Genomic DNA, 14253 nt, shown 5'->3' on the forward strand with positions numbered 1-14253 from the left:
TTTACCGAATAATGCTGTGGTTTATATCTTTGTGCATAACACGTGGGTATTGAGAACTTACCAATCAGTACTCAAAATACTTACTTGTTACGTGGATCAATAATTTTGTGACATTTATCTCTTGTTATGTGAATAACAAAGGCCTTTTTTGGGTACCGGGGCCTTTCGGCAGATTGCAGTGACTTTTTAAGAAAATGCAATTGTTATCCTTTAATTTCTCAACTGATTGGTGTCTCCATAAAAGGGCAGTGGAAGGCCATCGGAGCAAGGACGAAACCGAGGACGGACGGGTATTCATCGTCAGCGGCAGTTTGACAGACTTTCTCCGATTCCGGAGCCGCCGATCGGGTTGAAGCGTTAGGGTCCAGGGTGTCCGGTGACGTAGCTGAAGAGGAAGAAGGCGGTGAGGCTTTTTATTCCGATGATGTCGTCGGGATTTGGGGTGGGTCCAACGATGCCATCGACGGTGGAAAGGAAAGAGGTGTGAATGCTTAACGTTTGTCGGACGTTTTCTTGGTTTTGGATTACGTGTTCATATGTATTTAAAGAACAAAATGTTAAAAGTCATGTGTCCATCTCTTGTTGCTCGGGTACACCAGCTATCAATCTTATGTGGAGTTCCCGACTTCTTGAAAAATCTCTCCTTCCTTCATGGGAGATCTGGTCAATCCCTCGCCTCCTTCAGCTTTTGCCTTTGTTCCCATCGACCCAACGTCGTCATCTTCGTCATTCCCACCCGTCTCTACCATCGACTCCGCCCCCAATCCGTCCCCTTATTTCTCATGGCAGTGGAGGAGGAAGGTGACAGCGAATCATGAAATGGTTTCATGGAAGGTTTTGTATTGATTGACATGGAAGAGGATGAGGCTGATCATATTTGCAACGGCACAGATAAGAGAAAACTGAAAAAATGGGTGTTTGGTTATGAGTACAATGGAATTAGTGTTTGGTTATGAGTACAGTGGAATTAGTGTTTGGTTATGAATTAAAATGAACAGATGTTGTAATATTATTGAGCCATTGTAATATGTCAGTATATATTGGGTACTGAAAAATGTATACCCAAACTGAAGTACTGTCCTACCTTTATTCTGTGGAATTAATCCTATCATCTATGAATTATACACTTACGATATTATGGATTAAGTGAAAAATGGGAAGAAAAAGGTGTGAATGAATGGTACAATATATATGTGAGGTGGGGTAGTCAGTATCGTACTAGAAGAAGTACTTGAGACTTGCTGAGGAAGTATTAGATATCTCCATCCTCCAATCACAAAATTCAAATATATTTATGTAAAGAGGGAGGAAAGAAAGGGATTAAACTTGGATAAGGGCAGTCTTCTAGATCACTTATGTGCCTCAAATCTCATGTATTTTAATCTCATTTGATCTCACATTGAGATGTCTTAGTAGAGAGTTAATGACATCATAGATGAAAACCAACCAACCCTGGCACTGCCAATTGCAATAGAATCTGGAAAGGTGAGGAAATGGATGAGTCACAGACTAAGTTGCTCTTTTTAAGACGTTTCCAGCTCTTCCCAAAGTGTGCAAGTAGTTCGCAAACACCACGTCGTTCCCAGGTCAAAACAGCCCAAAACCTTCTCCCTCTGATAAGTTCTTTCTTGCACAATGAAAGAACTTTCGAACTCACACTGAGCAGTAGAATTGTTTGGAGTTTCCTTGGTGGACAATAGAGAGCCAAATCAGACTCGTGAGGTCGGTGAACTAGGTGGGAAAGCGCAGGTCAGCGCTGTGGAGATAGAAAGGCTGATGGATGGATCCTTCCACTATCTTTGAACCGAGACTAGGCAATTGAGAAGACCATAGCATAGAAAAGCCTCTCTCTCATCCACTTTGAGCTCAATAAACAGCAACTGGGCTGGAAGAGCGTCAATCGGTGCGTCTTTCGCTTCCAAAGTCTTCGTCTTTGTCCATTTTGTACTTCTCTTCTGCATACGACTTTTCACTGGTTCCATTCCTCGTGACTTCTCCGAATCCTTTCTATATGTTGCTTTAGAACTCAATTTTTAAGAAAAATATATACTGTTGTTTCTCTATATATTCCTTCGATATAGGGAACCTATATATATGCAAAAAGATAAAGTATACGTTGCAAGTTTGACAAAATCAGAGACTCGAAAACCTTAAAAAACCAAAATGGACGAAACCAAAACGGATAAAATCAAAAAAGTAAATATTCAAAATGGAACAAAAGAAGGAATGGGACCTGATCATCTTCTCTATTCTGAGAAGGAATTCCATCAAATTATTTAATGTGAGAAGCTTTCTCACGTTTCAAAGTTAGTGAAGGAGATTACTCCTTATCAAAAGATAAGGTTAAAAATCAATTTAGGTTATATACATTCAATGGTTGTAATAAACCAAACTATATAAACCACAACAGACAAATACATAGCAATTAAAATATTTAAATGAAAAACAAATCATTTCTATGATTGATAAATACTAAGAAGACTCTTAAAAGTAGAATTCTCTATAAACTCATTATCATCTCATGTTTTTTTACAGTATTTTATAATATTGAAACAAAAATTAATGTTAAACTCTAAAGTAACAAAAGGACTATGAAAAATCTCACTTTAAGAAACTTTCCTTAGTATTTCTCATTATTATTTAATTTTGAATTTGTGAGAAATGATAAAAAAAAACTCTCTAAAAGTAGAACTTTCCACATACTTCTAATCACTTTACAATTTTATAGTACTAAATTTATAAAACTTGATGCAAAATCAGATGATAGAAAAATCAAAGCTCACTTTTGAGAGAGATTTACCTATACCATTACTCTTGGATTTTTAATTCAACGTAGGAAAAGGACCCGTAACTTTTGACAGATTTTAGGACTTGGGGCAGATTCCAAAATGTAAAATATTCTAAAAGCTAAACTTCCCAGAAAAGTTTCAAAAAGCAGAAAAACTTTCCAGAAAAGGAAAACGAACTTCCAAGAGGGGGTTGATCAAAAGGACAAAATATAATAATTAAAGAGAAAAAAATGCGTGGCACGTCAGCAGACTTGATCAGAAGGATCAAATACTACTGGAGTTTTCTCAAGTGAGTTGTAAATGAATGCTCATATAATGAAATGTTTAACATGTTTCATAAGATTGAAATCCTTGCTCTTATATTATTTTTTTAATAATTATTACCTCATATTAAATATTGTATTCTTTTTAATCAATTCAAAGCAATTTATATAAAAATTTACTAAATATTTAGACACTGCTTATTTTATTAAAAGATTTTGTATTGATTGACATGGAAGAAGATGAGGCTGATCATATTTGCAATGGCACGGATAAGAGAAAACTGAAAAATGGGGTGTTTGGTTATGAGTACAAAGTGGCATTAGTGTTTGGTTATGAAGTTAAATGAACAGATTTTGTAATATTATTGAGTCATTGTAATAGGTCGGTATATATTGGGTACTGAATGATGTATACCCAAACTGAAGTATTGTCCTACCTTTATTCTGTGGAATTAATCCTATCATCTATGAATTATACACTTATGATATTATGGATTAAGTGAAAAATGGGAACAAAAAGGTGTATATGAATGGTACAATATATATGTGAGGTGGGGTAGTCAGTAGTGTACTAGAAGACTATTTGCTGAGGAAGTACTTAAGACTTGCCCAGGAAGTATTGGATATCTCCATCCTCCAATCACAAAATTCAAATATATTTATGTAAAGAGGGAGGAAAGAAAGGGTTAAACTTGGATAAGGGCACTCTTCTAGATCACGTTATGTGCCTCGAATCTCATGTATTTTAATCTCATTTGATCTCACATTGAGATGTCTTAGTAGAGAGTTAATGACATCAGAGATGAAAACCAACCAACCTTGGCAATTCCAAATGCAATAGAATCTGGAAAGGTGAGGAAATGGAAGAGGATTATTTCAAAGCCAAAGTTTGTAGTTTTATACTTTCAGATGTGTTCCTCCTAAACTTTTTGTCTCACTTTTAACTTTAAATACACAGTAAACTGTCGATTTAGTTACTGATTATTATCCGAGTGAAATTAAGTCTCTAAAATATTTTTTCGATAAAATAAATGTTTAAACTCATTTAAAAACCTACTAACTTCATCCTTATTATAAAGATTCAAATCTATTTTATTTAATTTTACATTCATTTAAGTCACGTTACTTGCATATGATACATTTTAAAAGGTAATATCGTCATTTTCTCAATGTTGAGTTTTTTGGCTCGTTTTTACATTATCGAGAAATGTAAAGGTTAGTCCAGTGAACTATTAGTATTAGTGAAGCTGCGAGGACTATAGGAGTGTACACATGAATGCAGTTTTGAAGAATTGAAACAATGGATGACCAACTCGAACTTGATTTTTCTTAGTACTATCTTCAAACTTATTCAACAAAGTTTTGTTTAACCATTTGAAAATTACGCGTTCTCTTGCTCTTTTAGGATATGAAATGATGATTACGTGACTTAAAATGTATAAATTTGTTGTTGTATAGACAAAGGAAAATGATTTTTACACACATATTTTCAATTCCTACAAACTCCTCATTTTTAGTCACTGAATTGAACAAACTAAAAGAGAATCAAATATAGAAATTAGTGAGACTGTAGAAGCTGCAAAAGGATGCATAGAAATCACTCTATATTAGAAAGTCTAGAATTATTACGGAAGATTTCAACACATCATTTTTCAACACGTCATTTTCCACTACATGCACAACCCACTTATTTGTGATCGTTAGGTTAAAAAAGTTACAAAAAATCAACGAATAAAAACAATAAGGTGTGCAAATGAAAAAAAAAAGAGTTGTATATTAATGCTCAAAATTTTGAACATATTTTATAAAATTACAATTTTTACTCTTATATTATTATTTTTGACAATTATTATATTACATTAAATACTATATTTTTTAATCAATTCAAAGTAATTTATATAAAAATTTACCAAATATTTAAATACTGCTTTCTTTATTAAAAGCACCCGTAACTTTTGGATTTGTATATTACCTATACCATTACTCTTGGATTTGTAATTCAATGCAGGAAAAGGACTCGTAACTTTTGACAGATTTTATGACATGGGAAAGATTCCAAAATGTAAAATATTCTAAAAGCTAAACTTCGCAGAAAAGGAATACGAACTTCCAAGAGGGGGTTGATCAAAAGGACAAAATATAATAATTAAAGAGAAAAAAAGGCGCGGCACGTCAGCAGACTTGGTCAAAAGGATCAAATACTACAGGAGTTTTCTCAAGTGAGTTGTAAATTGATGCTCATATAATGAAATGTTTAACATGTTTCATAACATTACAATCTTTGCTTTTATATTATTGTTTTTAATAATTATTACATCATATTAAATAATATATTCGTTTTAATCAATTCAAAGTAATTTATATAAAAATTTATTAAATATTTAGACACTGCTTTCTTTATTAAAAACACTTCTACAAAAAAAAAAAATAAATAAAAAATTAACAAACACTTGACAATTTTCTTTTACAGCTGATTATTCTGACAACATAACAAAACAGTTTTTTAAAAAGCACAACAATACCTAGGGGTGGTTCGGTATGAGATACCGAACCAAAACCCTTGATTTTTCTTAGTACTATCTTCAAACTTATTCGTCAAAGTTTTGTTTAACCATTTGAAAATTACGTGTTCTCTTTCTCTTTTAGGATATGAGATGATGATCACGTGACTTAAAATGTATACATTCGTTGTTGTATAGACAAAGGAAAATGATTTTCACACAAATATTTTCAATTCCTACAAACTCCTCATTTTTAGTCACTGAATTGAACAAATTAACTAAAAGAAAATCAAATATAGAAATTAGTAAGACCATGGAAGGTGCAAAAGGATGCGTAGAAATCACTCCATACTAGAAAGTCTAGAATTATTACAAGAGATTTCAACACATCATTTTTCACTACATGCACAACCCACTTATTTGTGATCATTAGGTTAAAAAAGTTACAGAAAATCAACAAATAAAAACAATAAGGTGTGCAAATGAAAAAACAAGAGTGAGTAGAAAAAACAATTCTTGGCTACATACTCAAGAATGAGTAGTTACTCCTACTAAAAATTTTTCTTGTTTGGTTCACAAAACTTCGTGCTTATAATCGGAACCCTTCATGTCATAAATCACTTTGTAAAAATCATCTTTGCATAAAAGAAATTAAAACTAAGGTCATTTAGTCAATCAACTGTAGCAAATAGATAGACGATTTGTAATGCTTTTATCCTTATTTGTCCATCTATTTTTATGTTGTTCCATGACTAAATGACCTTGTTTTAATTGAAATTTTTGTAGAGCTAATCTTTATAAACTGATTTATAATATGAACGGTTATGATCATAAATACGAAGTTGTATGAATCGAAAATGAAGAGTCTTGAGAAGGAGCTCTTACTTATATTTTGAGTAGCCAAGTATTAATAGTGTAGAAATCATGTTGTAAACTGAAATAGAAAGGAATGAAGTTACCCAAAAAATGTAGAAGCCTTGAGTGGTGAATGATTCTTGGGATGAGTCGCGGACTAAGTCGCTTTCTTTAGGATGTTTCGTGGCTCTGCCCGAAGTCTGCAAGCAGTACACAAACACCACGTCTTTCCCAGGATAAAACAACTCAAAACATTCTTTCTTTGATAAGTTCTTTCTTGCACAATGAAAGAACTTTCGAACTCACACCCTTTCTATATGTTGCTTTAGAACTCAATTTTTAAGAAAAATATATACGCTGTTGTTTCTCTATATATTCCTTATATTTATATATATATATATATTTATATATATGCAGAAAGATAAAGTATACGTTGCAAAGTTAGTGAAGGAGATTACTCCTTATCAAAAGATAAGGTTAAAAATCAATTTAGGTTATATACATTTAATGGTTGTAATAAACCAAAATATAAAAACCACAACAGACAAATACATAGCAATTAAAATATTTAAATAAAAACATATTTACTCCAACAAATCATTTCTATTATTGATAAATGCTAAGGAGATTCTTAAAAGTAAAATTCTCTATAAATTCTCTGTTATCTTATGTTTTTTTACAGTATTTTTTTATAATATTGAAACAAAAATTAATGTTAAACTCTAAAGTGACAAAGGGACTATGAAAAATCTCACTTTAAGAAAATTTCCTTAGCATTTTTATCATTATTATTTGATTTTGGATTTGTGAGAAATACTAAAGAAACTCTCTCAAAGTAGAACTTTCCATAAATTTCCAATCACTTTATAGTTTTATAGTAATTCTCGTACCAAATTTATAAAACAAGATGCAAAATATGAAATGATAGAAAGTTAAAAAGCCGAAATTTACCCATACCATTACTCTTGGATTTGTACTTCAATGTAGGAAAAGGATCCGTAACTTTTGACAGATTTTATGACTTGGGGCAGATTCCAAAATGTAAAAATATTCTAAAAGCTAAACTTCCCAGAAAAGTTTTGAAAAACAAAAAACATTCCAGAAAAGGAAAACGAACTTCCAAGAGGGGTTTGATCAAAAGGACATAATCTAATAATTTAAGAGAAAAAAACGCGTGGCAAGTCAACAGGTGCGGCTGCTGATTTTTCAGCAGCCAAGTCCCGTTGCTCCTTAAAAGCAGAAGAGCAACAACTGAAAGCCGAACACTTTGATCAAATTCAAGGCAGTTTCCGTACTCTTTCTCCTGTGTTTCTAATCCTATACAAACCCACCCACCCAGATTCCGATTCTTCTTCATCAAGGATAGATGGCTGCCAATGGAATCCACTTCACCAGAGTAGGTGACAAGGTGTTCCCAGTGGGATTCCACTGGACCAGAGTGGGTGACAAGGTGTTGCCAGTGGGATTCGGATTCCGCCCCACAGGACAAGAGCTGATCGGATATTACTTGCAGATGAAGCTCAAGGGAACGGATTACGTTTTCAGCGACGTCATCCCTGAAATCAATAATATCTGCAGCCACGAGCCATGGGACTTGCCTCGTATTTATTTTCAAAACCCAGGTCTTATATTTTCATTATTTTTCTTGGTTCATTGTGTCTGATAAATCTGAATTTGCCATTGGGTGTTCGTGTTTAATCCAAATGTAAATTAATTACCAAACCCAGTTCTTAATTTTATTTTATTTTTTTTTAAATTTTGCTGAAAATTTTAGTAAAAACTTTGAATTTGCAGTTCAATGAGTCTGACACTCCGTTTATGCAATTGGGTTTTAGTCCAAATGTAACTTTATTATCAAACCCAGTTCTGAAAAAATTCTATCTTTTTTTTTTTAATGAGAATTTTACTAAAACTTTTCAATTTGCAGTTCAATGAGTTTGAATCTCTGTTTACTGTTTAGGAAATTGGGTTTAATCCTAATGCAACTTATTACCAATCCCAGTTCTTAATTAAAAGTTTTCTTTTTTGGGTGACAATTTTACGAAGGCCAGTGATTTCTGCACTCTTCTGTGAGTTCGAAAAATTATAAAATGTTCATTTTTGAGGTGTAAACAGCTGAAAATGCAGTGCAAAAAACGCTACCCCTTTCCTTGAACGAGTCTGATAATCTTTATATGCAATTGGGTTTGAACCAAATGTTGTGTTTTATGCAGGGCGTTCACCCATCCGCTCGACTAATCAAGAATGGTACTTCTTCAGCACTTACAAAAAAACCAGCAAAAACCAGACCGAAAGGGCAACGAAGGAAGGCTTCTGGAAGATCACTGGTACCAAAAAACCGGTCAAGACTGAAGACCAAAGAACTGTCATCGGTGAAAAAAGGATTCTAACTTTTTACCAAGGTCGTGTTCATGACAACGACAAAAAAAAGACCGACTGGGTTATGCATGAGTATTACATCCCCCAAACCAATCCTAATGTTAATCAGGTCACCATTCTTCTTCTTTTTTGGGGTTATTGATTCTGAATGATGTTATCGATATGATGTATAATTTGCAGCATTGTTTAACAATTTTTATGAGGTAAGTTCTAAACTGGAGGCTTGAGGGGTTTTCGTTGTGAAACCGAAGCCTATTTGGTTTGGTTCCAAGGGGTTTTGGTTTCGAAATCATTGAATTGAATGGATCAAAATTGAAACCCCTTCTAGCCAAATTGGTATTTAATATAAATGTGCAAACTTAATGACTTTTGGTTTTGAACATTGTTTAATTTTGTGTTGCTGCCACTGCATTACATGATTGGTTTTTGCAACTTAATTGTGCAGAGGGATTTAGTTGTCTGTTGCGTAAAGAAGAAATCAGGTGAGAATGTGGATGCTGCAAACTGTCATGAAGGTGAATCGAGTACTAACAACAATGCATCTGATTTTGGAAACCAACAGCTACTAGCACCTCGTATGGATATTGAAGAGGTGAGAATGTTGAACACGAATGCTGATTAACTTTTTCGTATATAGAGACGGTGCAAAAGAAACTGATCTAAGACCTTGCTTATTTATGGTTCACAATGCAGGAACATACTCCGCAACAACAAAGTATGGACATTTTTGAGTGGACAAAGTATAGCATGCTTGCAAGTGCCCTTGGTGATCATTACCATGAGATGCCATCGGCATTTGGAGCTAATGAACGTGATGGAACTATCGAAGTGCCCGAAATTTCAATTATGGACTGGGATGCCGTAGAATCAACATTTCACTGGGATAGTGAGCCACCAGTTGATTCGAGGCACTCCAGAGGACAGAAAGATGTTAAGCTTTACCAGATACAGGCTGCTTCCTCTGTCAATTTAGTACCTAAACCTCAGACTGATCGTATTCAAGTAGTCACTGATGAACATTCTGGTACACATCAAAGAACAAAGTCTGACAAAGAAGCAGAGGTGGCTCAAGGCAATAATGCAGAAAAGGGTCTGAAGCAGACGCAGAACGCAATAACCACAGGCAATTGGAAGGGCTGTTTCATTTCATGGGAGGCATCCCCTCCATTAACAAGTCCCGCCTCGGTGTACCTTTTCAACATGGTTCTAGGCGTAATAATGTTCTGCATTTTTGCTTGGGAAGCAGTTTTATACGGGCAGTGATGCTAGAGGGGTTCATTCACCAGAAAATGGTTAGATTTTGTTCTGTCACACCATGAGTAATGCCATACTTACTGGTTACTTATTGCTGCTCTAAAATGTGGGAGTACCAGCCACGGTTTGCAGTGATGAAGTGTTTATATTTGGTATAGCCTATGGAGTTTGACTTTTTTCTGTTTCTACGGACCAGATGTAATGATGGATGGCTAGTCATGGAATCTCAATATAATGTATTGTTTTTTGCTTAATCATTTAGGGAGCAGGGATTCGAACTTTTTGGAATATCTTCTTAAAATTGTGAAATAGAAGCACTACTAGACCATGGTGTTGTTTGTTTTTTTAGAAGTTGAAATGTTTATCGTTTTTCTATAGTTGCAAAAGAATCATTTGGGGAGTGAGGATTTGAACTAGTGGGGATGTCTTTTAAAATTCTGGAAGTTGAAATGTTTTTCGTTTTAGTATAATTTCAAAAGAGTCGCTCAGTACTACAGTCTGTTGGTATTCTTCTTCACTTATAAATGAGAGGATAAATGAGAGGTCTTAGGTTTGAATCTCGTAGATTGCGAATTCGATACCAAATTAGGTTACCTATTGTGTGGCTTAACCAAACTCCTCATTCCCTTAGTGTAAAATATATCGTTCTACTAAAAAAAAAATTATATTTTATATATATATATATATATATATAATTTCAAAAGAAATCATTTGGGATCTTCTGAAATTGTGAAAGAGAAATATATTAGACCATGATGTTGTTCTTATTGTTAGAGGTTGAAAGTTAAACTTAGAATGTTTTTGTATAATCGGAAAAGGATAAAAAAGAAATGGGGTGAGAGAGGCTCGAACTCTCGACCTCAGGATAACTCAGAAGCTATGAGACCTACGCGCTAGCCAACTGCGCCACCACCCCGTTATTGTTCAAGGTCTCTGTTTATATTTTGTAAAACTACATACAATTATACAAAATGGGCCATTTACCACCTATTTGTGGTCCACAGCTGCACAACCCACCTCAAAAATTTTGCTTGGTGAAAAACGGTTTGAAGGAGAGCTGCATTACCATTCAAATTTGATGCTTAGAGAAAAATTAAAGCGACCTTCTTAGGTACATTTACCGAATAATACTGTGGTTTATATCTTTATACATAACACTTGGGTATTGTGAACTTACCAATCAGTACTCAAAGTACTCACTTGTTACGTGGATCATAATTTTGTGACACTTATCTCTTGTTATGTGGATAACCAAACGCCTATCTTCTTCCTTCATGGGAGATCTGGTCAATCCCTTGCCTCCTTCAGCTTTTGTCTTTGTTCCCATCGACCCAACCTCGTGATCTTCGTCATTCCCACCCGTCTCTACCATCTTATTTCTCATGGCAGCCATGGCAGTGGGGGAGGAAGGTGACAGCGAATCATGAAATGGTTTCATGGAAGCTTTTGTATTGATTGACGTGGAAGAAGATGAGGCTGATCATATATGCAACGGCACAGATAAGAGAAAACTAAAAAAAGGGATGTTTGGTTATGAGTACAGTGGAATTCGTGTTTGGTTGTGAATTTAAATGAACAAATGTTGTAATATTATTAAGTTCTTGAAAGGAGTGGATAACAATGGCTTACCATCAGTCATCTTTTTTAAAAAAAAAAAAAAAAAAAAAAAAAAGTATTGTTCTACCTTTATTCTGTGGAATTAATCCTAACATCTATGAACTATACATTTATGATATTATGGATTAAGTGAAAAATGGGACCACAAAGGTGTGAATGAATGGTACAATACATATGTGAGGTGGGGTAGTCAGTAGTGAACTAGAAGACTACTTGCTGAGGAAGTACTTGAGACTTGCTGAGGAAGTATATTGGATATCTCCATCATCCAATCACAAAATTCAAATATATTTCTATAAAGAGGGAGGAAAGAAAGGGATTAAACTTGGATAAGGGCACTCTGGATCACGTTATGTCCCTCGAATCTCATGTATTTACTCTCATTTGATCTCACATTGAGATGTCTTAGTAGAGAGTTAATGACGTCAGAGATGAAAACCAACCATCCATGGCAATGCCAATGGCAATAGAATCCGGAAAGGTGAGGAAATGGAAGAGGATTATTTCAAAGCCAAAGTTTGTAGTTTTATACTTTCAGATGTGTTGCTCCTAAACTTTTTGTCTCACTTTTAGCTTTAAATACACAGTAAATTGCCGATTTGGTCACTGATTATTATCCAAGTGAAATTAAGTCTCTTAGCTTTTTTTTCGATAAAATAAATCTTGAAACTCATTAAAAAAACCTACTAACTTCATCCCTATTATAAAGATTCGAATCTATTTTATTTAATTTTATGTTCATTTAAGTCACGTTACTTGCATGCGATACATTTGAAAAGGTACTATCGTCATTTTCTCAAGGTTAAGTTTTTCGGCTTGTTTTTACGTTATCGAGAAATGTAAAGGTTCAGTCCCTTTTTGAGTGAACTATTAGTATTAGTGAAGCTTCGAGGACTATAGGAGTGTACACATGAATGCAGTTTTGAATAATTGATGACCAACTTGAACTTGATTTTTCTTAGTACTATCTTCAAACTTATTCGTCAAAGTTTTGTTTAACTATTTGAAAATTACGCATCTTTTTTCTCTTTTAGGATATGAGATGATGATCATGTGACTTAAAATCTATACATTCGTTGTTGTATAGACGAAGGAAAATGATTTTCACACACATATTTTTAGTTTCTACAAACTCCTCCTTTTTGGTCACTGAATTGAACAAACTAAAAGAGAATCAAATATAGAAATTAGTGAGACCATAGAAGGCGCAAAAGGATGCATAGAAATCACTCCATATCAGATAGTCTAGAATTATTACGATAGATTTCAACACATCATTTTTCAGTACATGCCAACCTACTTATTTGTGATCGTTAGGTTAAAAAAGTTACAAAAAATCAATGAATAAAAACAATGAAGTGTGCAAATGAGAAAAATGAGTGAGCAGAAAAAACAATTCTTGGCTACATACTCAAGAATGAGTAGGTACTCCTACTCAAAAAATTTCTTGTTCGGTTCACAAAACTTCGTGCGTGTAATCATAACCCTTCATATCATAAATCACTTTGTAAAAATCTTCTTTGCATAAAAGAAATTAAAACTAAGGTCATTTAGTCAATCAACTGTAGCAAATAGATAGACGATTTGTATTGTTTTTATCCTTATGTGTCCATCTATTTTTATGTTGTTCCATGACTAAAAGACCTTGTTTTAATTGAAATTTTTGTAGAGCTAATCTTTATAAACTGATTTATAATATGAATGGTTATGATTATAAATATGAAGTTGTATGAATCGAAAATGAAGAGTCTTGAAAAGGAGCTCTTACTTATATTTTGAGTAGCCAAGTATTATTAGTGTAGAAACCATTTCTATTATTGATAAATGCTAAGGAGACTCTCAAAAGTATAATTATCTGTCATCTCATTTTTTTTACCGTATTTTATAATATTGAAACAAAAATTAATGTTAAACTCTAAAGTGACAAAGTGACCATGAAAAATCTCACTTTAAGAAAATTTCCTTAACATTTCTCATTATTATTTGATATTGGATTTGTGAGAAATGCTAAAGAAACTCCCTCAAAGTTGAACATTTCATAGACTTTTAACCACTGTACAATTTTATAGTAATTTTCGTATCAAATTTGTAAACCATGATGCAAAATATGAGATGATAGAAAAATCGAAGCCCACTTTTGAGAGAACTTACCTATACCATTACTCTTGGATTTGTAATTCAGTGCAGGAAAAGGACCCGTAACTTTGGACAGATTTTATGACTTGGGAAAGATTCCAAAATGTAAAATATTCTAAAAGCTAAACTTCGCAGAAAAGAAAGACGAACTTCCAAGAGGGGGTTGATCAAAAGGACAAAATATAATAATTAAAGAGAAAGAAAGGTGCGGCACGTCAGCAGACTTGGTCAAAAGGATCAAATACTACAGGAGTTTTCTCAAGTGAGTTGCAAATTAATGCTCATATAATGAAACGTTTAACATGTTTCATAACATTACAATCTTTGCTTTTATATTATTGTTTTTAATAATTATTACATCATATTAAATAATATATTCTTTTTAGTCAATTCAAAGTAATTTATATAAAAATTTACTAAATATTTAGACACTGCTTTCTTTATTAAAAACACTTCTAC

The 14253-nt window shown here is 33.5% G+C and overlaps 1 protein-coding gene and 1 non-coding gene across 3 annotated transcripts; one reads left to right on the forward strand and one right to left on the reverse strand.

The window, feature by feature from the left end:
- The first annotated feature begins 7648 nt into the window (after nucleotides 1–7648).
- Nucleotides 7649–10418, forward strand: LOC137720377 (uncharacterized). Of its 2 annotated transcripts, none has more exons than XM_068459440.1 (4): nucleotides 7649–8030; nucleotides 8622–8896; nucleotides 9233–9379; nucleotides 9481–10418. In XM_068459440.1, exons 1-4 carry the CDS (start codon nucleotides 7775–7777, stop codon nucleotides 10048–10050), a joined length of 1248 nt encoding a protein of 415 aa, XP_068315541.1. In that variant the 5' UTR covers nucleotides 7649–7774; the 3' UTR covers nucleotides 10051–10418. The 2 variants fall into 2 exon arrangements, with proteins under 2 accessions (XP_068315541.1, XP_068315542.1); XM_068459441.1 differs by having other exon boundaries at nucleotides 7649–8009.
- Nucleotides 10419–10872: 454 nt separating this feature from the next.
- Nucleotides 10873–10957, reverse strand: TRNAM-CAU (transfer RNA methionine (anticodon CAU)). The gene is given in 2 exon segments: nucleotides 10873–10908; nucleotides 10920–10957. It is a non-coding gene; the product is annotated as a tRNA-Met (tRNA).
- Between the last annotated feature and the right edge of the window lie 3296 nt (nucleotides 10958–14253).

Source organism: Pyrus communis, chromosome 16 (genome assembly GCF_963583255.1).
Source record: "Pyrus communis chromosome 16, drPyrComm1.1, whole genome shotgun sequence".
Lineage (NCBI taxonomy): Eukaryota > Viridiplantae > Streptophyta > Magnoliopsida > Rosales > Rosaceae > Pyrus > Pyrus communis.